At 54.3% G+C, this 25,620-nt stretch overlaps 1 protein-coding gene and 1 long non-coding RNA gene across 5 annotated transcripts in view; one reads left to right on the top strand and one right to left on the bottom strand.

Moving 5' to 3' along the window:
• LIPE (lipase E, hormone sensitive type) overlaps window positions 1-21,255 on the top strand; it is a 25,986-nt gene extending 4,731 nt beyond the window's left edge. For 2 of the 4 annotated variants that reach the window (XM_054463311.2, XM_054463312.2), the window contains exons 2-11: window positions 11,842-12,377; window positions 14,375-14,465; window positions 14,576-14,721; window positions 14,906-15,091; window positions 15,230-15,524; window positions 16,311-16,538; window positions 17,118-17,294; window positions 19,668-20,092; window positions 20,623-20,822; window positions 20,882-21,255. In XM_054463311.2, the coding sequence (XP_054319286.2) occupies window positions 11,842-12,377; window positions 14,375-14,465; window positions 14,576-14,721; window positions 14,906-15,091; window positions 15,230-15,524; window positions 16,311-16,538; window positions 17,118-17,294; window positions 19,668-20,092; window positions 20,623-20,822; window positions 20,882-20,945 (2,348 nt within the window). In that variant the 3' untranslated portion in view covers window positions 20,946-21,255. Of the gene's footprint in view, window positions 1-10,282; window positions 10,320-11,841; window positions 12,378-14,374; window positions 14,466-14,575; window positions 14,722-14,905; window positions 15,092-15,229; window positions 15,525-16,310; window positions 16,539-17,117; window positions 17,295-19,667; window positions 20,093-20,622 lie in introns of those variants that run through there. The other 2 variants (XM_054463313.2, XM_054463310.2) reach the window with 2 other exon arrangements.
• On the bottom strand, window positions 14,312-25,620 carry LOC134738857 (uncharacterized). The gene is made up of 3 exons (XR_010125021.1): window positions 25,527-25,620; window positions 22,576-22,899; window positions 14,312-14,439 (listed from the first exon to the last, which is right to left on the bottom strand). It is a non-coding gene; the product is annotated as an uncharacterized LOC134738857 (long non-coding RNA).

Genomic DNA, 25,620 nt, shown 5'->3' with positions numbered 1-25,620 from the left:
TTACAAGCATTTATCAATCAGCATGGGGACCCGCTGGAAGTTCCCATGTAGGAAGGAAACTAACACCACCCCTCAGCCCCAGGGACCCCAAACTCATTGCTTCCCCTGCCGTAGAACACATCATTAGCCCAGAATAGACTTGGAGTTGGCTCTAGACACACGCAGGCTCAGACAGGCTCAGAGGGCAGACAGACTGGAGCCCAAGGTCACTTGCTGTCACAGCAAGACACTGAGCCTCACACCAGTATAGCATACCCAGAGGCAGTACAGACTGTAGTTAAGAAACATGGGCATCGGAGATCTGGTTCCTCGGGCTGGGAGCTGTGATGTGCTGGGCAGGAGACTCCCTCTTTCCCTGCCTCAGCTTTCTGAACTCTAAAATGGGTATGATGATAGGAGTACCTCCTTTTGTGAGGTTAGAATGAGTGTAGAGCGTTTGGCACAGGCACACAGCAAACCCTCAGGAGAAGTGAAGGTTATTGTTACTGTTAGTCCCCACCAGACAGTGAACATCCTAAAAGCAGGGCTGTATCTGCCTTGTCTACCCTGTATTTCCAGAGCCTGGTATGCCAGGTAGATAGGCATTCAAATATTTATTGGATTAATAAGTGAAGGAATGTGTGAACTGTAACACAGATCATAGCAATCACGCTTCCCTTAGGGTTGTCATGAGGAGTCAGAATCCAGTTGGGCAGGGCTCCCTGCAAAACGAGCCATGCACAAAGGCTCATTCCTGCAAACTCCAAGATTTGCCTGTCATTTCCTGAAGCCCCGCCCTCGTGCCAGGCTTTAGATAAATTAATCAGACCTCACTCCTGCCTCAAGGGCATCTGGGCTGGCTGGAGCAATCCTCGTCATCAGTTTCATCTTGCCAGTAAATGGATGATGCTAGTGTCCTTATGATCACCCCATTTCCCAGATGACGACACTGGGGCTCTGAGGGACCAAGGCCGCCTGGGCTTCCTTACTTGGCCAGTGAGGGCAAAGAGATGGCTGCCTCAGCCTCCTCGGGGCAGGGAGTTTGTGGGCCCACAACTGCTGTGGGCCCAAACTTGATTCTGGACCCAAGAGGTTCCAGTCACACAGATTCATTCAGCAGACATTCACTGAACACTGAGCTGTGCCAGGCCTGGGCTCTCAGTAGCAAAAAGGACAAATTCACAGTTGAGCTGGGGACACAGATATTACTCAGATAAGACTATGATTGTAAACTGTGATAAATACAACAGAGAAAAATACCCTGGGAAGATAGAATTGGGAGGCTTCCCAAGGAGGCGATATTGGACCCAAGGTGGACAGGCGTTAAGTGCTGTGCAGGGGGCAGGCAGGGGAACAGAGAGGACAGTATGGAGAAAGACCCGAGGCTTGAGGAAACACTGAGTTACAGTGCAGAGGGAGCTCAGCCAGGGCCAGGAGGAAGAGGAAGAGGAAACAGGGCAGGCAGTTTAAGAGAGGAGGATGGTAGCTGGGTACAGTGGCTCACACCTGTAATCCTGGCACTTTGGGAGGCCAAGGTGGGAGGACCCCTTGAGTCCAGGAGTTTGAGGCCAGCGTGGGCAACATAGTGAGACCCCATCTCTACCAAAAATACAAACATTAGCCGGGCATGGTGGGGTGTACCTGTAGTCCCAGCTACTTGGGAGGCTGAGGTGGGAGGATCAATTGAGCCCAGGAGGTTGAGGCTGCAGTGAGCTGTGATCGCACCACTCTACTCCAGCCTGGGCAACAATGAGACTGTCTCAAAAAGAGAGAGAGAGAGGAGGATGGTACCTGGCTTGGGAGGCCATGTCCAGGATTGGGGGCTTTATCCTGAAATCGAGGGAGAGGGTGTTGAAGGGTTGGAAGTGTGTGAACAGATTTGTGTGCTAAAAAGATCCTGTGGCTGCTATGTGGACAACAAATCAAAGAGAACAAAATCAGAAATATATAAAGATCTGTCACAGTCACCCAGATAATGATGCTACAGCCTGGACCAGGGAGGAGGCAGTGGAGGTGGGGAGAAGGGCCATGTTCCAGAGGCCTTTAGTAGGCAGAGTGGGCAGGACTAGGGGATGGATTGCATGGGAGTTGGGGGGTGGGGAGGTGGCCAGGATAACATCCTGGGTTCCAGCTTGAGCAAATGGGGAAAGGTTTGTTCTCAACACACACACACAGAGACCAAGACACGCACAAGCATGTATATCCATTCATACATAAACAAACATGCCCACACAAGCTCACAGGCCAAGAGAAACAGAGACGCAGATACATTCACAGGCATACAAACATTCATACCTTCAAATGTACCAGTGCCGACGGACACAGGCCAGGACACATGCCAGCCATGACACATACCTGCAGAGGTACATATGTACACGTGACCAGAAAGCATATACTTCGAAGCACAGACAGAGGGAGCAGCACACAGAAACACAGCAAAGATCAGCAGCGCTGCCCTAGAGCTGCCCCCTGCTGGCCATGTGACCCCGGGGGTTATGTCACCTTTCTGTGCCTCAATTTTGTCGTATGCCAAAAGGGATGATAATGGTCCCTCCCTCATGGGTTGTGGGGCAGGTGACATGAGTCACTTCACATAAAACACATAAAGAAATCTCATCACCTCCTTTGAGAATAAAAAAAAAAAAAAGAAAAAAATCCCAGCACTTTGGGAGACCAAGGTAGGAGGATTGCTTGAGCACAGGAGTTCGAGACCAGTCTAGGCAACATAGCTAGACTCGATCCCTATTTTTAAATTAAACCCACACACACAGAGAGAGAAAGAGACCAGGCATGCAGAGGCTGTTGGTGCAATGTTTGCTCTTTTATGCAGACACTCTCAGGGATCCAGCCACTCACTGTCCCCGCCTGCATCTGATTCCAGGCTTCCTGGCTTCAGAAGCCTTTGCTTCCTCCCAGGCCCCACACCTGGCCCTTCCTCCATCCCCCATCCACCCCCACCCCACTTCCTTCCCCACCGCCCTCCTTACCCCTGTTCAGTCCCCAGGAGTCTGATTCAGCTGTCCAGAAACTCTTTAGGGCAAAGAAAGGTCCAGTGCCCAGTCAGTGGGACACCACCCAAAGCCAAATCCCCTCTGCCCTAGTCCTTACCCATGGCCCCAGTGGGCCTGCCCCTGCCCCAGTGCCCTCTGCCAGGGATTCCTGGCGAGTTTCTGGCAATCTCAGCATCCTTTCCTGCCAGCTCCACCCAGCCCAGTCCTCAGGGAACCGCCTGGAACAGGACAAAGGGCAGAGCTCTGGAGTCCCTAGGGCCTGGGTCCAGCCCCTTCCCCACTCCTTTGTGCAGTCACTTGTTTTGTTGGAAATGTCCCCTCTCCTCATCTTTTTATCTTTTTTCTTTTTTTTTGAGACAGAGTTTCCCTTTTGTTGCCGAGGCTGGAGTGCAATGGCGCGATCTTGGCTCACCGCAACCTCTGCCTTCCAGGTTCAAGCGATTCTCCTGCCTCAGCCTCCCGAGTAGCTGGGACTACAGGCATGCACCACCACGCCCGGCTAATTTTGTATTTTTAGTAGAGACGGGGTTTCTCCATGTTGAGGCTGGTCTCAAACTCCTGACCTCAGGTGATTCACCCGCCTCAGCCTCCCAAAGTGCTGGGATTACAGGTGTGAGCCACCACACCCAGCCCCCACTCCTCATCTTAAAAGATCCCTACGGGCATGGATGCTACCACTTTACCAAGGGGCGGCAGTGCACCAGGCACTGCCCAAAGGCTGAATAAAACAGGCAAAAGTCCCTGCCCTCAGGGAGTTTAAAATCTAGTGGGGGAATCAGAGAGCAAACAATATAAATTCAGGCATGTCTCAGAGATATTTGGGGTTCAGTTCCAGACCACTTGATAAAGCGAGTCACACAAATTTGTTGGTTTCCCAGTGCATAGAAAAGTTATGTTTACACTATCCTATAGTCTATTAAGTGTACAACAGCATATGTCTAAAAATACCATGTACATATTTTAATTTTTTTTTTTTTTTCTGTAGAGACAGAATCTCACTATGTTGCCCAGGCTAGTCTCGAACTCCTAGCCTCAAGTGAGCCTCCTACCTTGACCTCCCAAAGTGCCGGGATTACAAGCATGAGCTACCACGCCTGGCCCCATACTATGCTAATGAGCACCTGAGCCTTCAGCAAATCCTCATCTTTTTGCTGGTGGAGGGTCCTGCCCCAGTGGTGGTGGCTGCTGACTCACGAGGGTGGTGGTTGTAGAAGGTGGCTGTGGCAGTTTCTTAAAATAAGATAACAATGAAGTTTTCTGCTTCGATTAACTCACAAAACAGTTCTCTGTAACATGTGATGCTGTTTGATACCATCTGGCCCACAGTAGAACTTTCAAAATTGGGGTCAGGCCAGGCATGGTGGCTCATGCCTATAATCCCAGCACTTTGGGAGGCCGAGGTGGGCAAATCACCCAAGGTCAGGAGTTTGAGGCCAGCCTGGCCAACATGGTAAAACCCTGTCTCTACTAAAAATACTAAAATTAGCCAGGTGTGGTGGCAGGCGCCTGTAGTCCCAGCTACTCAGGAGGCTGAGGCAGGAGAATCACTTGAACCTGGGAGGCGGAGGTTGCAGTGAGCTGAGATCGCACCATTGCAGTCCAGCCTGGGCAACAAGAGCAAAACTTGTCTCAAATAATAATAATAATAATAATAATAATAATAATAATAATAATAATGGGGGTCAGTCCTGTCAAAGCCTGCTGGTGCTTTATCAGCCAAGTCTATGTCATAGTTAAATCCTTTGTTGCCATTGTTCCTGCTATCAAATGTATTTCTTTTTTTTTTTTTATTTTTTTTTTATTTTTTTTAGAGGGGGAGGGTCTCACTATGTTACCCAGGTTGACCTCAAACTGGCCTCAAGCTATCTTCCCGCCTTGGCCTCCCAAAGTGCTGCGATTACAAGTATGAGCCACTGCACCCAGCCTACAAAATGTATTTCTAAATGTATTTCTATCTTTTATTATTTAATAAGACTTAGAGCTGGGCATGGTGGCACATGCCTGTAATCCCAGCTATTCAAGAGGCTGAGGCAGGATGATCACTTGAGGTCCAGTGTTCAAGACCAGCCTAGGCAACACAGCCCTGTCTCTTAAAAAATACAAAAAATTAGCCAGATGCAGTGACTCTCACCTGTAATCCCAGCTACTCAAGAGGCCAAGGCAGGAGGATCTCTTGAGGCCTGGAATTCAAAACCAGCCTAGGCAATATAGCAAGACTGTCTCTAAAAACCTGGAAAAAAAAAAAATGAACCAGGCATGGTGGTGCCCATCTGTAGTCCCCACTACTCAGGAGGCGGAAGTAGGAGGATCACTTGAGCCTAGAAGTTCAAGGCTGCAGTGAGGTATGATCGCGCCACTGCACTCCAGCCGAGGTGACACAGCAAGAATCCATCTCTAAAACTAAAAATTTTAAAAATAATAATAACAAATAATAAAACTTAAAAGTTGAAATTGGCTGGGCGCAGTGGCTCATGCCTGTAATCCCAGCACTTTGGGAGGCCGAGGCGGGCAGATCACGAGGTCAGGAGATCAAGACCATCCTGGCTAACACAGTGAAACCCCATCTCTACTAAAAATACAAAAAATTAGCCGGGCGTGGTGGCAGGCGCCTGTAGTCCCAGCTACTCAGGAGGCTGAGGCAGGAGAATGGCGTGAACCTGGGAGCTTGCAGTGAGCTGAGATCGTGCCACTGCACTCCAGCCTGGGCGACAGAGCGAGACTCTGTCTCAAAAAAATATAATAATAATAACAAATAACAAGACTTAAAAGTTGAAATTAATCCTTGGCTGGTGGGCTGCAGAACAGATGATGTGTTAGCGGGCATGAAAACAACATTAATCTACTCCACCAGGGTCCTTTGGTAACCACGTGCATTGTCATTGAGAAATATTTTGTTTTTTTCTGTGCAGTCCGTCTCAACAGTGGGCTTGAAATATTCAGTAAACCATGCTATAAACAGATGTGCTGTCATCCAGGCTTTGTTCCATTTAAGAGCATAGGCAGAGTACATTTGGCATAATCCTGAGGGCCCTAGAATTTCTGGAATGATAAATGAACACCAGTTTCAACTGAGTCACAAGCTGCATTAGCCCCTAACAAGGGGGTCAGCCTGGCCTTGAAGCTTTGGCGCCCAGGCACTGACCTCCCCTCCAGCTAGGAAAGTCCTAGATGGCATCTTCTTCCAATACATGGTGGTTTTATCTACACTGAAAATACGTTGCTTAATGTAGCCGTCTTCATCAATGATCTTAGCTAGATCTTCTGCATAACTTGCTGCGGCTCCTCCAGCAGCACTTGCTACATCACCTTGCACTTTTTTTTTTTTTTTTTTTTGAGACAAAGTTTCACTCTTGTTGCTCAGGCTGGAGTGCAATGGTGCAATCTCCGCTCACTGCAACCTCCGCCTCCCAGGTTCAAGTAATTCTCCTGCCTCAGCCTCTCAAGTAGCTGGGATTACAGGCATGTGCCACCACACCCGGCTTCTTTTTTGTATTTTAAGTTGAGATGGGGTTGCTCCATGTTGGTCTGGCTGGTCTCAAACTCCCGACCTCAGGTGATCCACCTGCCTCAGCCTCCCAAAGTGCTGGGATTACAGGCGTGAGCCACGGTGCCCGGCCGTCACCCTGCACTTTTATGTTACAGAGATGCCTTCTTTCCTTAAACCTCATGAATCCACCTCTGCTAGCTTCCAACCTTTTTTCTGCAGCTTCCTCACCTCTCTCACCCTTCAAAGAACTGAAGAGGGATAGGGCTTTGCTCGGGATGAGGCTTTGGCTTAAGGAAATGTGGCTGGTTTGACCTTCTATCCAGACCACTCAAACTTTTTCCATATCCACAATAAGCCTAGTTCACTTTCTTTTTTTTTTTCAGACCGAGTCTCACTCTGTCGCCCAGGCTGGAGTGCAGTGGCGCGATCTCTGCTCACTGCAAGCTCCACCTCGCAGGTTCACACCATTCTCCTGCCTCAGCCTCCCTAGTAGCTGGGACTACAGGCGCCCGCCACCACGCCCGGCTAATTTTTTGTATTTTTAGTAGAGACGGGGTTTCACCGTGTTAGCCAGGATGGTCTCAATCTCCTGACCTCGTGATCCGCCCGCCTCGGCCTCCCAAAGTGCTGGGATTACAGGCATGAGCCACCATGCCCAGCCAAGGCTGGTTCACTTTCTTATCATTCATGTGTTCACTGGAGTAGCACTTTTAATTACTTCCATGAATTTTTCCTTTGCATTCACAACTTAGCTAACTGGCAGAAGAGGCTTAGTTTTTAGCCCATTTCAGCACTGGACATGCCTTCCTCACTAATAAGCTTAATCACTTCTAGCTTTTGATTTAAAGTGAGAGACACAAGACTCTTCTTTCACTTGAACACTTCGAGGTCATTGTAGGGTTGTTAATTGGCCTGATTTCTATTTTATTTTATTCTATTTTTCACTTAATTTCATTTATTTGAGACAGACTCTCGCTCTATTGCCCAGGCTGGAGTACAATGGTGTGATCTTGGCTCACTACAACCTCCACTTCCCAGGTTCAAGCGATTCTCTTGCCTCAGCCTCCCAAGTAGCTGGGATTACAGGCACACACCACCATGCCCGTCTCATTTTTTATTTTTAGTAGAGATGGGGTTTCACCATGTTGGCCAGGCTGGTCTCAAACTCCTGACCTCAAGTGATCCACCTGCCTTAGCCTCCCAAAGTGCTGGGATTACAGGCGTTAGCCACTGTGCCTGGCCTCAATATTGTATGTCTTAGGGAATATGGAGGCTCGAGAAGAGAGATGGGAGAAATGGCTGGTCAGCGGAGCAGTCAGAACACACACAGCATTAATCGGTAAAGTTCGCCCTCTTACGTGGACATGGTTGGGGGTGCCCCCAATTACAATAGTAACACCAGAGATCACTGATCACAGATCATCATAACAAATATAACAATAATGAAAAAGTGTAAAACACTGTGAAAATTACCAGAATGTGACACAGAGACACGAAGTGAGCACCTGCTGTCAGAAAAATGGTGCCAACAGACTTGTTTGACGCAGGGTTGCCACAAACCTTCAATTTGTAAAAAATGCAGTATGTGCGAGGAACAGTGAAGCAAGGTATTCCTATAGTAAACTGTATAGTATGCTAGATGGTGACAAGTGCCACAAAGAAAAATCACCCAATACACCATCTCAGGAAGGCCGAGTGAGCCCACAAAGCAAACCACATGCAGAACATGCCGGCCATGGCCCCACTTATAAATTCTGTCTCCCACCCTGAGCCGGCAGAACAGCCAAGTGCAGTTTCCAGATGAGGAAAACAGACTCATCCAGGGTCGCCAGCAAGGACTTGGGCCATCTTTCTTTCCTTTTCTTTTCTTTTTTCCTTTCTTTCTTTCCTTCCTTTCCTTTCTTTCTTTCCTTTTTTTCCTTTCTTTTCTGACAGAGTCTCGTTCTATCGCCAGGCTGGAGTGCAGTGGCGTGATCTCAGCTCACTGCAACCTCCGCCTCCTGGGTTCAAGTGATTCTCCTGTCTCAGCCTCCCAATAGCTGGGACTATAGGCATCTGCCACCATACCGCTAATTTTTGTATTTTTAGTAGAGACAGGGTTTCACCATGTTGGCCAGGATGGTCTCGATCTCCTGACCTCGTGATCCACCTACCTCGGCCTCCCAACGTGCTGGGATTATAGGCATGAGCCACCGTGCCTGGCCCACATCGTCCCATTTTCACAGCTCCAAGCCTAACACTGCCTCCTGAGGCCTCTGTCTATCCATCTGTCTGCCAGCCCTGGGGAGGGGCCATCCTCTCCTGAGCTAACTAGCCCCTCTGCCCTCACTCTGCCTCTTCATGCCTTCCTTCCTGCTTCAGATATCCACTGAGCACCTGCTATGTGCCAGGTCCCATGATAGGCCCCAGGGCCACCTGGGGGATGACAGTCCAGGACAGAAGATTCACTTCCAGCCAAGCAAATGACCCTGAGGCCTCGGAGCCCCTCAGTCACACAGGCCCCTTCCAAGGCCCTAATCTTTTTTGCTTTGTTTTGTTTTGTTTTAAGACAGAGTCTCGCTCTATCACCCAGGCTGGAGTGCAGTGGCACGATCTTGGCTCAGTGCAAGCTCCGCCTCCCAGGTTCACGCCATTCTCCTGCCTCCGTCTCCTGAGTAGCTGGGACTACAGGTGCCCACCACCAGGCCCGGCTAATTTTTTTGTATTTTTAGTAGAGATGGGGTTTCACCGTGTTAGCCAGGATGGTCTCAATCTGCTGACCTCATGATCCGCCCACCTCAGCCTCCCAAAATGCTGGGATTACAGGCGTGAGCCACCGCGCCTGGCCCGAGGCCCTAATCTTGTATTTGTAATTCTGTATTTCTTCTTCCTAAAGGGCCACACCCCTGTACCTTATAAGTTTCATGGCTCCATAAAACCTAGTCCTGTCCTGGGGGAGATGAACAAACATGTAAACAAATTATAAAGTGTCAAATGGCAGGATGGAACAGAACTAAGTATCATGGCAGAAAATAATGGGGGCGTGCATATCTTAGATGGGGAGAAGCAACTGGGGAGTACCTCTTGGAAGTGACAAGCTGAGGCCAGACAGGGAATCTGTGGAATGACACGGGTGAATGACGTGGGTGAAGCATCTCTCTGAGCCTGTTTCCCTATGTGTGAGGTGGGGATGCCAGTCACAGCAGGGTGGACTGAGAGGGGTAAGTGGCAGATCCAGGGTACCTAGTGTGGTCACACCACCCAGTAGGACCGGCAGGCAGCTCAGGCCCCTAGCTGAGCCTGGCACTGCCCTTAATCGGCTTTTGTCCTTCCAGGAGGGACAGGCAGGGCTGGCTACCTCCTCTCTCCCCCCAACAGCTGGGGCTGGCTGTGCCAGGGCCAGACTAGGAGGCGGGAGCTGAGATCACTGGGCCTTTGGCTCCCTGAGTCCTCTCTGGGGACAGAGAGGGCAGCCTGGCTGGGTGAGAGGGGACGGTTTGTTCAGGACTGGGGCTGGGACTCCTGGGTCCTAAAGGATGAAGGGGCTGGGGGCCTGGACTCCTGGGTCTGAGGGAGGAGGGGCTGTGGGTGTAGACTCCTGGGTTCTAAGGCAGAGGAGCCTGTAACGGGACTACCAGTTGAGCTGAGTCTGGGAGCAGGTGGGGGGCAGGGCAGGGAGCTGAGCCCTCTACTCTGTTTACAGCACGTGGTCCTCACTGATCTTTCTGGGTGGGAGGTGGCTTGTGCGGCTACACCCTGGGCAGGCCAGCCCCGCCCCTGGGTTTATTGCCCCAGGCTGCTACTGGCACAAGCCACAGACCAGCAGTCCCAGCCCAGGGAAGCTCGGAAGATGCCTAGGAGGGGTGAGTGTCCAGCCAGCTGAGAGACAGGAATGGCCGCTGCCAGGCCCCAGGACCTAGAAGGGAAAGGAAATACCTTCTTCTAGGGGAACAGGCAAGGTGCTGGGCTTTGGGAGGGAAGTCCCTGGAGCAGATGGTAGCATTCCACCAAGGGCAGCTTGTTCAGGACCTGGGTGACAGGGCATCCAAGAAACAGGGCAGCCTGAATGGCTGGGAAAGGATCTCAGAGGGAAGATCACTGGGGACTGGGAAGTGTGGAGATCAGACATAGTCCAGGGCAAGTTTTGAGATGTGGCTTCCAGAATCCTAGCGGGGAGCCCCACATAAGTGTGGCTGTGGACCCAGAGAGCTGGGTTTACAAAAGCTCTGCCACGTGCAGTGCAACTTTAACCTCCTCACTTAAAACCTGAGCCTCAGTTTACTCTCCGGTAAAATGGGGATGCTGGCAATAATAGAGATTTGAACCTAGGTGGTGTGGGTCCCAGAGGGTTAGCACGCTAAAGCAGCAAACACAGAGAAAGCTCTCAGCACGGGACCTGCACGGATATGCTCAAGGTCGACACCAGCGATGAGTATCGCTGTTCCAGGCAGGGGAGCAGGGCCGGCCATGCAACCCAGGACCAGTGGACAAGCCTGAAGGCCAGGGGACCCCACTGGGGGAGAAGCAAGACTGAGTTTTGGGGATCTCACAGAGAAACAGGGACGGAACTGGGATTTGGAGGGGGTTCCACAGCCAGACTTGAAGGACGAGGAATGACTCTTCAGTGAAGTCTAGAATTGTGAACTCCTGAGTTCAGGGAGAGCTGCGCTTGGGGACTAGGGTCCTGAGAGATGGGAATGGGAGGGCTGGGGCTGAACACTCCCAAATGTTGTTGGAGGGGAAGGGCCTGTGGGTAGCACTTGGGGCCTAAGAAGGAAAGATGGGATGGGGGACCTGGACTCCTGGGTCCTGAGAATGGGGACCAACTGGAGGTCTAGACTTCTTGGAATCTAGGAGAAGGAGTCTTGGGTCCCAGGAGAGTTCATGGAGACAGGTGACTGGACTCTTGGGTTCCTGGAAGGAAGAAAGAAGGACCGGCAGCCTCCTGGATCATAGGAGAGATGAATGAGTTAGGGAAGCAGAGTCGTGTGGGCTCAGGGAATGCCTGGATTCAGAAGGCCAGGACAGCAAGTTTCTGAGTCCCAAAGAGGTGATAGCAGGGGCTCCTGGGTCCTGAAGAGGAAGGGTTTGGGGCTTGGATTCCTGGGTCTGAGGGAGGAGGGAGCTGAGGGCCCAAACTCCTGGCTCCCGAGGAGGGACAAAGGCACTGGGAACTGGGGCCCCAAACTTCTGATTCCTAGAGACAAGAGGGTGACCTCTTATGTCTAAGGGAGGAGGAACCTGGGGTCCTGGGCCCCTGGAACTGAAAGAAGACAGCACTGAGGTCTGAAGAAGGAGCGGGTAAGCTATGGCCCAGACTCCTGGGCCCCAGCTGAGCAAGGCTTGATCCAGCCCCGCCTAACAGGCCTTCCCACCTGCCCACAGCCTCAAGGCTCATCCACAACATGGACCTGCGCACAATGACACAGTCGCTGGTGACTCTGGCGGAGGACAACATAGCCTTCTTCTCGAGCCAGGGTCCTGGGGAAACGGCCCAGCGGCTGTCAGGTGTTTTTGCTGGTGTAAGGGAGCAGGCGCTGGGGCTGGAGCCGGCCCTGGGCCGCCTGCTGGGCGTGGCGCACCTCTTTGACCTGGACCCAGAGACACCGGCCAATGGGTACCGCAGCCTGGTGCACATAGCCCGCTGCTGCCTGGCGCACCTCCTGCACAAATCCCGCTATGTGGCCTCCAACCGCCGCAGCATCTTCTTCCGCACCAGCCACAACCTGGCCGAGCTGGAGGCCTACCTGGCTGCCCTCACCCAGCTCCGCGCTCTGGTCTACTACGCCCAGCGCCTGCTGGTTACCAATCGGCCGGGGGTACTCTTCTTTGAGGGCGACGAGGGGCTCACCGCTGACTTCCTCCGGGAGTATGTCACGCTGCATAAGGGATGCTTCTATGGCCGCTGCCTGGGCTTCCAGGTGAGCCCCCTGCCCCGTGCCCCTCTGGGCCCACAATGAAGGCACCTGGTGGCCCCTGGCCTAGCCTATAGTATGGTAAAGTAACCAGTGGTCAGCATTATCGGACTCAGCAAACAGCAGGTACAGAAAGGGGAAGTTGGCTGGAGCTTAGACAGAGCTGCACCAGGGGTCTCAAACTCATGGTCCCTAGGTCATATCTGCTGGGTGGTAAGAAATGCAACTTGCAGAGCTTTTTTCACCAGGATATCCACTACTCTCTATTGTCCTACACGCAGGAGATGCATTCACTCTGTTACCTGTCTGGCCCCTGAAGTCACTTGAGTTTGAGACGCCTCAGGGAGGGATCTGGAGCCATGTGACCCTGTAGTCCTTCTGGCCCTCTCTGGGCCTCCCCGCACCTCAGCCTCCCACTCCTACCTCACGTCTCCAGGCTTCCCTGCGGGCTAGCCTATCCTCAGCAACCCAGCCCAGGCATTCCTGGAAACCTCCCCTCACCACGGCTGAACCCACAAGTATTGATCAGCCCAGCTGGGCCAGCCAGCTCCTCCCTGTGTCCCAGCCGTGACCCTAGAGTCATGAGAAAGAGATCCCATGGGCTGCCTGAACCGGCATCCCAGCCACAATAGCCAGGCACTCAGGTGCCCTCTGGCCTACTGGGCATGCAGCCAGGGGCATGGCCCAGCTCTGCGTTGGTACAGGGCAGTCTCCCCTTTAAAATGTCCGTCCCCAAGAGGGCAGAGGCCTCCCCTGTCTTGGTCACTGCTCCAGCCCAGTGTCTAGCATGCAGTAGGACCTTAGCCAGTACAGAGTGAACAGAAGAACCCGCCAATACCTTGCCTTGGCATCCTGTGGCTCCATTTCCTCTAATCCTGTGTCCCCATTGTCTTTTTTTTTTTTTTTTTTTTTTTTGTATTTTGTTTAGTAGAGATGGGGTTTCACCATGTTGGCCAGGCTGGTCTCAAACTCCTGACCTCAAGTGATCCACCCACCTCGGCCTCCCAAAGTGCTGGGATTACAGGCGTGAGCCACCGCGCCCAGACCCCACTGTCTTTCCTTAACTGCCTGTCTGCTCTGTCAGACGCTGTCTCCCCCTGCCCCTGTGGTGGCCGGCTGGTCCCATGTCTAGGCCTCAGTCTCCCTCTCTGGCTGTCTTTCTGCCTCAGGTCCCTGTGCCTGGGGGGCTGTCTCTGGCCATCTCCCTGTTCCTGTCTTCCAGCTGCCTCCTCTCCCCAACCATCCTCTCTCTGACTTTTAGGAAGTCCCTGCACCATCCTACTCCCCACCTCACAGCCTACCAGTGGCACCACCCCGCACTGGGAATGAAATCCAAATTCCTCTGCCCAGGCCCTATATGAGCCCCCTTTGCCTCTCCAATGTCACCGCCTGCCCCTCTCCCCACTGCCTACTCTGCTCCAGCCACACTGGCCCCCTGGCTGTCGCTACCCAGGTCAAGCACCAAGCATGAGCTCACCTTTTTTTTTTTTTTTTTTTTTTTGAGACAGAGTCTCGTTCTGTCGCCCAGGCTGGAGTGCAGTGGTGTGATCTCCACTCATTGCAACCTCTGCCTCCTGGGTTCAAGTGATTCTCCTGCCTCAGCCTCCTATGAGCTCACCTTTAAGCCTTCATGCTCTCTGTGCCCTGTGCAGGGAACACCCTCCCCTCACTTCATTCAGATCTCTCCTCCGAGACCCGCTAAGTAGCCTGACCCCTAGTCATCGCTCGTGCCCTCTCTACCTACTGCCTTTTTTTTTTTTCCAAACCATTCGTCATTCCTTGTCATGATACTGCGCATGGCTTTGTTTATCTGCTGATCATTTGTTTTCCCTTTGAGAACATCAGGTCCGTGAACCAGGCAAGAGCTATGCCCAGCACACAGTAGGAGCTCATGAAACGTTTACTGAATGAATGTGTCTTCCCCGCACATCCCTGCACCTCGCTCCTGCCCTGTCCCCATCCCTCTCTTGAGCGGTGGGTGACGCAGCTGCGTCTCTCCACAGTTCACGCCTGCCATCCGGCCATTCCTGCAGACCATCTCCATTGGGCTGGTGTCCTTCGGGGAGCACTACAAACGCAACGAGACAGGCCTCAGTGAGTCCCAGCCGGGTTCTACTCACAGCCTATTCTCCTGGCCCTCCTACCCACTCCTGCCCAAGCAGCCCGACCCACTGGGGCTCCCTGACACCCCTTCCGACCCCCAGGTGTGGCCGCCAGCTCTCTCTTCACCAGCGGCCGCTTTGCCATCGACCCCGAGCTGCGTGGGGCTGAGTTTGAGCGGATCACACAGAACCTGGACGTGCACTTCTGGAAAGCCTTCTGGAACATCACCGAGATGGAAGTGCTATCGGTGAGGGCCTGTTACAGATGGGGACACTGAGGCCCAGAGACTCATCTGAGGCCACAGTAGGTCTCTGTGGGGCTCCAGGCCCGGGGATGGCACACAAGGGGAAAGACTGGGGATCAGAGGGAGAGGTGAAGGGCACCCCTGTAGGCAGACCCTCCCCAGCACCCCTTCTGTCCCCTCCCTCCAGTCTCTGGCCAACATGGCATCGGCCACCGTGAGGGTAAGCCGCCTGCTCAGCCTGCCACCAGAAGCCTTTGAGATGCCACTGACTGCCGACCCCACGCTCACGGTCACCATCTCACCCCCACTGGCCCACACAGGCCCCGGGCCCGTCCTCGTCAGGCTTATCTCCTATGACCTGCGTGAAGGACAGGTAGGGTTCCCGCCTCAGCCAGGGACAGGGACAGAGCCGCAGAGTGTGGGCAGCCCCCCACCTTGGCATCCCCATGGAGGGGTGCAGCCCTGGCCAGCTCTCCCCAACCTCATACACCGTCTCCCTCCTCACCCCCAGGACAGTGAGGAGCTCAGCAGCCTGGTAAAGTCCAACGGCCAACGGAGCCTGGAGCTGTGGCCGCGCCCCCAGCAGGCACCCCGCTCACGGTCCCTGATAGTGCACTTCCACGGCGGTGGCTTCGTGGCCCAGACCTCCAAATCCCACGAGCCCTACCTCAAGAGCTGGGCCCAGGAGCTGGGCGCCCCCATCATCTCCATTGACTACTCCCTGGCCCCCGAGGCCCCCTTCCCCCGTGCGCTGGAGGAGTGCTTCTTCGCCTACTGCTGGGCCATCAAGCACTGCGCCCTCCTTGGTGAGCCTCAGGCCCCCACAGCCACCTGCGCCTGCTCCCATCCCACCCAGCCTGCTTTAAGCTCCTCCAGCCTCAGCCTCACACCCTCTACCTTTCTCTCCCCCGACACCTCCCAGCTCCTGCTCACCCAGGTCCTGCCCAATCTTCCGCCTCAGCCACTTTATCCTCTGTCCCCAACTGTGGCACCCAGACTCTCCATCTCCTCCACCTCCACTTCCCACCCACCGTCCTGTCTCTTCGGGCCTCTGTCGTCCCCCTCTGATAGCTCCAGGCCCTGCTCTCCTGTCCTGCCAGCCTCCTGGCCCACAGTCTAGCTTCTCTGACCTCCCTCTTTGAAGATCAACATCTTGGGAGGACACTGAGGCACAGAGCAGAGTGTGGCCATGCCCCAGAGCACAGAGCCTGCAGCCCAGCCCCTCTGTGCTGAGCCTGAACACTGACCTTCCATTCCCGCCCTCTGAGGCCCCCCTCCTGCAACAGGCCTGAGCTCAGCTCCCCTTTCCCACAACCTGCCCTCCCTGCTCCCAACCTCCAGCCCCAACAGACTTTCCCAGTGCATCCCTGGGCCTCTTCAGGTCCTGAGTCATCCTGACCCTCTGTCTACCACATGAGCCCAAATCTGTGCCTCAGTCTGCCAGTCTCTAAAACTGTAGTCTGCTAGGCTTTGGAGTGCCCCACACCCCACCTTGGAGAGCCCAGTTCTCCCAGCTTGAGTTCCTCCCTGCTCTCCCTCCCCAGTCCCCTGCCCCTGCCAGGTTGTCACCAACCACCCCTCTCCCAAACCAGGCTCAACAGGGGAACGAATCTGCCTTGCGGGGGACAGTGCAGGCGGGAACCTCTGCTTCACCGTGGCTCTTCGGGCAGCAGGCTACGGGGTGCGGGTGCCAGATGGCATCATGGCAGCCTACCCAGCCACAATGCTGCAGCCTGCCGCCTCTCCCTCCCGCCTGCTGAGCCTCATGGACCCCCTGCTGCCTCTCAGTGTGCTCTCCAAGTGTGTCAGCGCCTATGCTGGTGAGGCCCACACCCTCAGCAGGGAAACAGGACTGCATGGATGTCTGAGTCCTGCAGGGACGGGCTGGGGACCGGGACTCCTGTGACTGAGGAAGGAGAGGCCAGGCAGAGGAATCTAAGACTCCTTGTCCCTTTTTGTTTGTGTGTGTGTGTGTGTGTGTGAGAGAGAGAGAGAGAGAGAGACAGACACAAGGTGTCATGTCGCTCAGGCTGAGTGCAGTGGCTCAAACACACCTCACTGCAGCCTCGACCTCCCAGGCTGAAGCAATCATCCTGCCTCAGCTTCCCAAGTAGCTGGAACTACAGGCGTGCACCACCATGACCACGCCCAGCTAATTTTTGTGTTTTTCGCTATGTTGCCCAGGCTGGTCTTGAACTCCTGGGCTCAAGCCATCTTCTCGCCTTGGCCTCCCAAAGTACTGGGACTACAGGCGTGAGCCACTGCGCCCAGCCTCCTTATCCCTTTTGAAGCGATTGGATATTCTTGAGTCCCTGGGACCACAGATGCCTGAAGTTCTGGGCGTTAAAACTGGGCCCAGAAAGGGGAAAACAACTCAGCTACCCGCATATACTCTGCAGGTGCAAAGACGGAGGACCACTCCAACTCAGACCAGAAAGCCCTCGGCATGATGGGGCTGGTGCGGCGGGACACAGCCCTGCTCCTCCGAGACTTCCGCCTGGGTGCCTCCTCATGGCTCAACTCCTTCCTGGAGTTAAGTGGGCGCAAGTCCCAGAAGATGTCGGAGCCCATAGCAGGTGAGTGATTCACTACTGTCATATGCCCAGCCAGGGTGGGCAGGAGGGACAGCCTAGCACAGCAAAAGTCCCAGGGAAGATGCTGGGCATGGTGGTTCAGACCTGCAATCCCAGCACTTTGGGAGGCTGAGGTGGGCAGATCACTTGAGGTCAGGGGTTCAAGATCAGCCTGGTCAACATGACGAAACCCTGTCTCTAGTAAAAGTACAAAAATATTAGCCAGGTGTGGTGGTGCACACCTGTAATCCCAGCACTTTGGGAGGCCAAGGTGGGCAGATCACTTGAGGTCAGGAGTTCAAGACCAGCCTGGCCAACACAGCAAAACCCCTTCTCTACAAAAAAATACAAAAATTAGCAGGGTGTGGTGGCATACACCTGTAGTCCCAGCTACCGGAGAGGCTGAAGCATGAGAATCGCTTGAACCTGGGTAGCAGAGGTTGCAGTGAGCCAAGACTGAGCCTGTGTACTCCAGCCTGGGTGACAGAGCAATACCTCGTCTCAAAAAATAAAAATAAAAAAAAAGAGTACCCTTACTGGGCTGTGGTGAGGTCTGCCTCCAACCATTTGGGTCAAGTGGCCAGTACAATACGTGGCACCCAGTAGGTGCTATTAGAAGATGCCAGCACCCCTGGTGTGCCCATTCTGTTCCAGTGACTCTCTGGGCCACAAAGCACTTAAGTAGTTATTCTCACATTGTTTTGCACCTCGCCTTCATAGATTTATAAAGACAAGTAAGGCTGGGTGTGGTGGCTCACGCCCATAATCCCAACACTTTGGGAAGCCGAGGCAGGCAGATCACTTGAGGTCAGTAGTTCCAGACCGGCTTGGCCAACATAGTGAAACCCCATCTCTATTAAAAATACAAAAATGGGCCAGGCACGATGGCTCATGCCTGTAATCCCAACACTTTGGGAGGCCGAGGCGGGTGGATCACGAGGTCAGGAGTTTGAGACCAGCCTGACCAACATGGTGAAACCCCATCTCTACTAAAAATACAAAAATTAGCTGGGCATGGTGGCATGCACCTGTAATCTCAGCTACTCAGGAGGCTGAGGCAGGAGAATCACTTGAACCTAAGAGACGAGGTTGCAGTGAGCCGAGATCACGCCACTGCACTCGAGCCTGGGTAATAGAGGGAGACTATCTCAAAAAAAAATATATATATATATATATATATAAAGTAACTGGGCATGGAGGCACGCCTGTAATCCCAGCTACTCAGGAAGCTGTGGCAGGAGAATTGCTTGAACCCGGGAGGCGGAGGTTGCAGTGAGCTGAGATTGCACCACTGCACTCCAGCCTGGGCGACAGAGCAAGACTCCATCTCAAAAAAAAAAAAAAAGTAAAAAAGTAAAACTGTAGCATCTTGGCCCTCATGGTAGGCAGTGTGGGTCTGATAAAATGAACAGAGCTGAGGCCAAGCTGGGCACGCCAGGTGGGCTGGAAGTGCATCGTTAGCATCGTTTGGACACTTGCTTGCCTGGTCACGTGACGGGATAAAACTGAAGAACACAAAGGAAATTTGGGAAAGCAGATCCATGTGGCTACAGGTGCCAGACCCCTAGAAATGTGATACACCCTGGAGACTTGTTAGCTCCCTGCGAACAAAGCCTCCCTTCAAGCCACTGGGCCTGCTTACTATTCAAATCATTTTGATCCATTTATACCTTGTGGTAAGTGGAATCCCAGCACTATGGGAGGCCGAGGCAAGTGGATCACTTGAGGCCAGGAATTCGAGAACAGCCTGGCCAACATGGCGAAACCCCATCTCTGCTAAAAAAAACCACAAAACTTAGCTGGGCATGGTGGCACATGCCTATAGTCCCAGCTACTCGGGAAGCTGAGGCACAAGAATCACTTGAACCTGGGAGGTGGAGGTTGCAGTGAGCCATGTTCTCGCCACTGCACTCCAGCCTGGGTGACAGAGTGAGACTTTGTCTCCAAAAAAAAAACTGATATATTATGATCCCCAGTGAGTAGCGGTACCTAATCCCACATCTTATCCCACTGAGTCCTGCCACCTATGAACCAAGGACTATTTTCATTTCCTTGATCTAGAAGAAAAAATAGGTTCCTAGAGGTAAACTGCCCCTAATCTTCCCAGTCACACACACACACACACACTCACACACACATACACACACACACACACAAACACACACATCCTTCACTAGGACACACAGCCCCACTGCCAAGACCCCCACCATGACCACCTGGGGCATCTGGAACTCCACCCATCCCCTAGGCAAGACTCTGGGGAAACACAGCCTTTCACAGCGCTCCACAGGCGACTGCCCTTCCCATGGCATTCCCTGCCAGCCACACACACACCCAAACTAACGGAGCCAGGCCTGTCTGCTCCCCCTCTCTCAGAGCCGATGCGCCGCAGTGTGTCTGAAGCAGCGCTGGCCCAGCCCCAGGGCCCACTGGGCGCGGATTCCCTCAAGAACCTGACCCTGAGGGACTTCAGCCTGAGGGGAAACTCCGAGACGTCGTCGGACACCCCCGAGATGTCGCTGTCAGCTGAGACACTCGGCCCCTCCACACCCTCCGATGTCAACTTCTTATTACCGCCTGAGGATGCAGGGGAAGAGGCTGAGGCCAAAAATGAGCTGAGCCCCATGGACAGAGGCCTGGGCGTCCGTGCCGCCTTCCCCGAGGGTTTCCATCCCCGACGCTCCAGCCAGGGTGCCACACAGATGCCCCTCTACTCCTCACCCATAGTCAAGAACCCCTTCATGTCGCCGCTGCTGGCACCCGACAGCATGCTCAAGAGCCTGCCACCTGTGCACATCGTGGTGAGTGCCAGAGGGGGCCGGTACAGGTGCATTTAGAGAGGAGCAGGGCACCCAGGGAGGAGCGGGACCAGGCACGGGTGCACCTGGGAAAGAGAGCTCCGGAGTGAGGAGAAAGGGACAGGCGTGTCCCCAGGGGAGAACAATGCCCCGAACGAACGGGAGGAGGACAGGAGTCAGGGCTGCCTCCGTTTTACTTTGCAATTTTGAGTACCAAGAGACAGGATCAGTGGGGCAGCCCCTTGGGCTTGGAGAATCAAGAGAAAAAAAGGTGGGTTTGGCGGGGTGGGGAGGGAGAGGCTGGAGAGAGGCCTGGGATCACAGTTAAAGTCATTCTCCTATCCTTCCCACAACTCCCCCCATTCCCTCCATCTCTCCCCAACTCCTCACCCACCATGTCTCCTGCCTCCGTCCACTCCTGTCTGTATCCGTATTTCCCGCTCCCTTTGTTCATCAAACCCCTCCTCGCTCTACCCGACCCCGGTCTGTCGGTCCCCCGCCCTCTCTCCACGTCCGTCCCCGCTGTCCCGCAGGCGTGCGCGCTGGACCCCATGCTGGACGACTCGGTCATGCTCGCGCGGCGACTGCGCAACCTGGGCCAGCCGGTGACGCTGCGTGTGGTGGAGGACCTGCCGCACGGCTTTCTGACCCTGGCGGCGCTGTGCCGCGAGACGCGCCAGGCAGCGGAGCTGTGCGTGGAGCGCATCCGCCTCGTCCTCACTCCGCCCGCCGCGTCCGCGCCCGCCCCGCCGCGGGTCTGAGCCGCCCGCCGGATCCTGGCCGCGCGGGGAGACGGGGGCTGCGGGGGGAGACGGGGGCCGCGGGGGGAGACGGGGGCTGCGGGGGGCGACACTAAAAGCCTGTTGTTCCCATCTGCGCCGGCCTCCGTCATGAATACGTTCCGGGCCGGGCGGAAGGGGACGCGGGCTGTGCCTTACTTAAGTCGGAGGTGGCAAGGGGGCGGGGCGGGGGCCCGAAAGCTGAGACCCTCGCCACGGGGAGGGGGACACGCACACACACCGGTCACCGAGACGGCTGGACCTGCACGCCACCTCTGCTTTTGCTGCTGCTGCTGCGACCGCCAAAGGGACGGGGACTGGTCCTCCCTTGCAGGTCGGTTTGTTTGTTGTAAATAAAAGTATTTAATTAGTTTGGCCTCTCTCAAATACGGCGGGGTATTTGCCCACCAGGGGGCAGCATCGGACTCAAGCGGCTGGGAACCAAGAAACCTGGAATGAGGGGTATGGGGGCCTGGATTTTTGGGACCAGAAGGGAGTGGACTCCTTGGTACCTCGGACTTCATCCAGGTACACTGCCAGGAGATGCTGGGTCCTCAGCTCCTCCCCTTGAAGACCTTCGGTTAGCTGGACTCACCCTGGTCCCAGGGAGACCAGGCTCAGCATCCATCAGGGGGATATAAAAGTTAAAAATAATCTCTTAGGTCTCAAAGGCTCCAGTGACTCAAACACCCTACAGAACTGGAGCAAAGTTAGCAGGAAATCAGAAACAAACTGGCGCTCAAAATACTGTAAATGCAGCCAGGCACGGAGGTTCACGCCTGTAATCCCAGCACTTTGGGAGGCAAGACAGGAGGATAGCTTGAGTCCAGGGGTTTGAGACCAGCCTGGGCAACATAGACCAGTCTCTACAAAAACATTTAAAAATTAGCCGGGCGTGGTGGCACACTCCTGCAGTCCTACCTACTCAGGAGGGTGAGGCAGGAGGATCACTTAAGCCCAGGAGTTCGAGGTTGCAGTGAGCTATGATCGCACCACTGCACTCCAACTTGGGCAAGAGTGGGACCCTGTTTCCAAAAAAACAAAAGCTGGAAATGCAAGCTCTGTCCAGCTGTGACAATCAGCTCTTGGACCAACTCTCTGGCCCCTTGTAAGCCCTGAGTTTGGAGTTGAGATGATTTATACCCAGGACGTGCCTTCAAAGGGCTTCTGATCCTGTATTCAGATAGGGTGGAAGAACAGACACAGGCTGTCACAGTCCCCAGGGGTTCCACCTGTGGTAGTCAGGGAGGGCTTCACAGAGGTGGTGATCTGAGCTTGACACTAAAGGATGAACAAAAGTCTGCTAGGAAGAAAAAACATGCCAGGTTGTGAGAGCCAGCTGGCAGTGATCAAAGCTGCCACCTGGCTAGAAAAAGCTTCCACCTGACCAGAAGGTCAGGTGCAAAGTGGGGAGGGGCGTGAGGGGGTTGGAGTCGTCAGCAGGAGCAGGGCCTGAAGAGCCTGGAGTACAATTTGGACTAAACTGGAGGGCAGTGGGGAGCCACAGGAGCGCTTTGAGCAGGAAAGGGCCAGGGTCAGCTCAGGGCACTGAAAGATCCTGCTGGGACACTGGGGGATGGACAGAAAAGGGCAAAACTGGAGCCCTGCAGGCCAAGGAGGAGGCCTGAGCTGGGGCAGCAGCCATGAGGGTAGGGAGTGTAAGTGGAGCATTCCAGAGCCATACAAGGTGGGAAGAACAGTACTTACCGATGAGGTTACAGGAGAGCAAGGGGACAGAGATGACGCCCAGGTCTGGCCATGGGAGCAGGTGGACAGTGAAGCTGTCTCTTCAATGGGAGGAGGCTCAGGTGTGTGTGTGACAGGCGGGACCTGCTGAGGGCCATTCTGGACATGGTGAGCTGGAAGGTCTCAGGAAGACAATCCAGGAGGCAACAAGGGTCAGAAGTGCAGTCTGGGGCTGGGAGTGGTGGTTCACACCTGTAATCCCAGCACTCTGGGAGGCCGAGGTGGGTGGATCACCTGAGGTCAGGAGTTCAAGACCAGCCCGGCCAACATGGTGAAACCCCGTCTCTACTAAAAATACAAAAATTAGCCGGGTGTGGTGGTGCACACCTGTAATCCCAACTAATTGGGAGGCCGAGGCAAGAGAATTGCTTGAACCTGGGAGGCAGGGGTTGCAGTGGGCTGAGACTGTGCCACTGCACTCCAGCCTAGGCAACAGAATGAGACTCTGTCTCAAAAAAAAGAAATGCAGTCTGGGTGGAACCAAGGGACTGGAACCTTTCCAGGAAGCCTGGGCAGGTGGGACAAGCAACAAGGGGGCCAGGACAGAGACAGCCCTGAGGATCACGCCCCTAGTAAAGGGGTAGGCAGGGGTGGGCAGTGGAAGGCAAGTCTGGCGGGTTCTAAGGAGCAGCCGGAGAGGGAGGAAGCTAGCCAGGAAGGAGGATGTAGGGTGAAGGGAGTTTCAGGGAGTGGACCAGGTCAGATGAGGATTGAAATGTTACCCTCAGGTCTCAGCAATGAGCAGGTGACCTCTGTGACCTTGTCCAGAGCCACTGCAGGGTCATGGCCATTGGGCAGCCAGACATAGTGGGTCGAAGAGGGAGGGGAAGGTAAGGGATTGAGCCAGTGGGCGCCACAAGAGAGCTTGATACAAGGCACATGTGTTTAGAGATGATGGACATGTTTGAATGCTGGAGGGGTGGGAGAGACTGAAGATGCAGAAACAAGAAAGCAGTTTCCTCGCAGGATGCGAAGCAAGGGATCCTCAGCTCAGAGGTCCTCGTTCACCCAGCAAGTGACTTCTGAGTCAGGGCCTGTGCTGGGGCAGGGAGCTGTAGCCCAGAACTCTTCCTGAAGGTCCAGATCCACTGGCCTGAGTCACTGCTCTCCTTGTCCAACTCATAGAACCCCTTGCTCACCTCTGTCAAAACAGTCACTACCCATCAACCTGCTCCTCTTTCCTGTCCCCACCTCAGGGATGGCTCCACTGTCCTCCAGACTAGAGCTCTGGGTCTCATCCTGGACAACCCCTTGTCCCATAGCCCATCAATCCCCACTTTCTGTTCTCTCTGCCTCCTGAATCTCCTTATTTATTTTTCTTTCTTTCTTTTTTTCTTTTTTTTTTTTTTTTTTGAGATAAGGTCTCACTCTTGTGCAGGTTGGAGTGCAGTGGCACCATCTTGGCTCACTGCAGCCTCGACTTCCCGGGCTCAAGTGATCCTCCTGCTTCAGCCTCCTCAGTAGCTGGGACCATAGGCATGCACCACCACACCTGGCTAATTTTTCTTTTTCTTTTTTTTTTTTATTTTGAGTCTCACTCTGTGGCCCAGGCTGGAGTGCAGTGGCGCGATCTCAGCTCACTGCAACCTCCCTGTCCTGGGTTCAAGCAATTTTCTGCCTCAGCCTCCCGAGTAGCTGGGATTACAGGTGCCCACCACCAAGCCTGGCTAATTTTTTGCATTTTTAGTAAAGACGGGGTTTCACCATCTTGGCCAGGCTGGTCTCGAACTCCTGACCTCGTGATCCACCTGCTTCGGCTTCCCAAAGTGCTGGGACTACAGGAGTGAGCCACCGCGCCTGGCCACACCTGGCTAATTTTTTGTAGAGATGAGGCTGTCACTATGTTGCCCAGGCTGGTCTTGAACTCCTTGGCTCAAGTGATCTTCCCGCCTCAACTTCCCAAAGTGCTGGGATTACAGACATGAGCCACAGCACCAAGCCTTGCCTCCTGAATCTCTATCTTGTCCCCTCGGCCTCTTCCCTGATCCAGGCTCCACTCTCTCCTGCCTGGATCCCTGCCAGAGCCACCTCCTGGGCTACTGGCTTCCAGTCTCATTCCTCCAGTTCTGGACCAACTATGACCTTGTCCTCCGCTACTCTGAACCCTTCCATGGCTCTCCACTACCCCCTCACCCTCAGGACAAAGTCCAAACTCCTCAGCCTGGCCTCTGCTCATCTCTTCGGCCTCCTCCAGCCTTACAGTTCCCCTGCTGCCCATGCAGACTTGACTGGCCTTCCGCTTAGGCACCTGCACGCAGTACTGCTCCTGCATGCCTCCCTGTCTTTGGTCACGCTGAAACACCCTCCCCACACCCATTTTGCCTGGCATCTCCACTTTGCCTGGCACCTTCTGCTCCTCCAAGATCCAGCTCCAATGGCCCCTCCCCTGGACACCCTTTCGCGACCACGCCAAACTCAAAAAAGTCTCTCCTGGGCTCCCCACCGTCTCCGCACACCCATGCCCATCAACGTCCATCCTCCTATCTGACCCGGGCTCCTTGAGGGCACGGCCCAGGCCTGACTCATCTTGGTCACCAGCATCGCCCAGCACGAGGCTTGGCACTGCAGAAGCCTCAGGAAATGTTTGTCTAACTAATAGGTGGGAGAGTGTGTGAGTGAGTGGCTAGACGAGGGAATCCGTGAGTGAGAGAACTGAGGGCAGGAAGGGCAAGAAAGGCAGAACGGATGAAGGAGCGGGAAGGCAGGAGCAGACGAGAATCAGGCTTAGGGTGGGATGAACGGATGGATGAATAACTGAGATCCAGCATCCCGGTCTCAGTTTCTCCAAGAAAGCAAGATGGGTTCGCCGGGACTGAGCTCCCCCCTCCGCCTCAAGCCTCACTAAGCCTCACGGTTTCCCACCCGAGCTATGTGCAGAATCCCCAATACTAGGCGTGCTGGAAAGGGCTTACCCGGCCAAACCCGGAGAACCGGTTCCCTGGCAAGCCCGCTCGGGCCTCTGCGGAGTGGACCAGGATTCCGATCCCTCAGGTTCCGGGTCTATTG

This window comes from Pongo pygmaeus, chromosome 20 (assembly GCF_028885625.2).
Source record: "Pongo pygmaeus isolate AG05252 chromosome 20, NHGRI_mPonPyg2-v2.0_pri, whole genome shotgun sequence".
In the NCBI taxonomy this organism is placed as follows: domain Eukaryota; kingdom Metazoa; phylum Chordata; class Mammalia; order Primates; family Hominidae; genus Pongo; species Pongo pygmaeus.
Note: the sequence above shows the minus strand (reverse complement) of the source record. Positions and strands in the feature narration are given on the sequence as shown.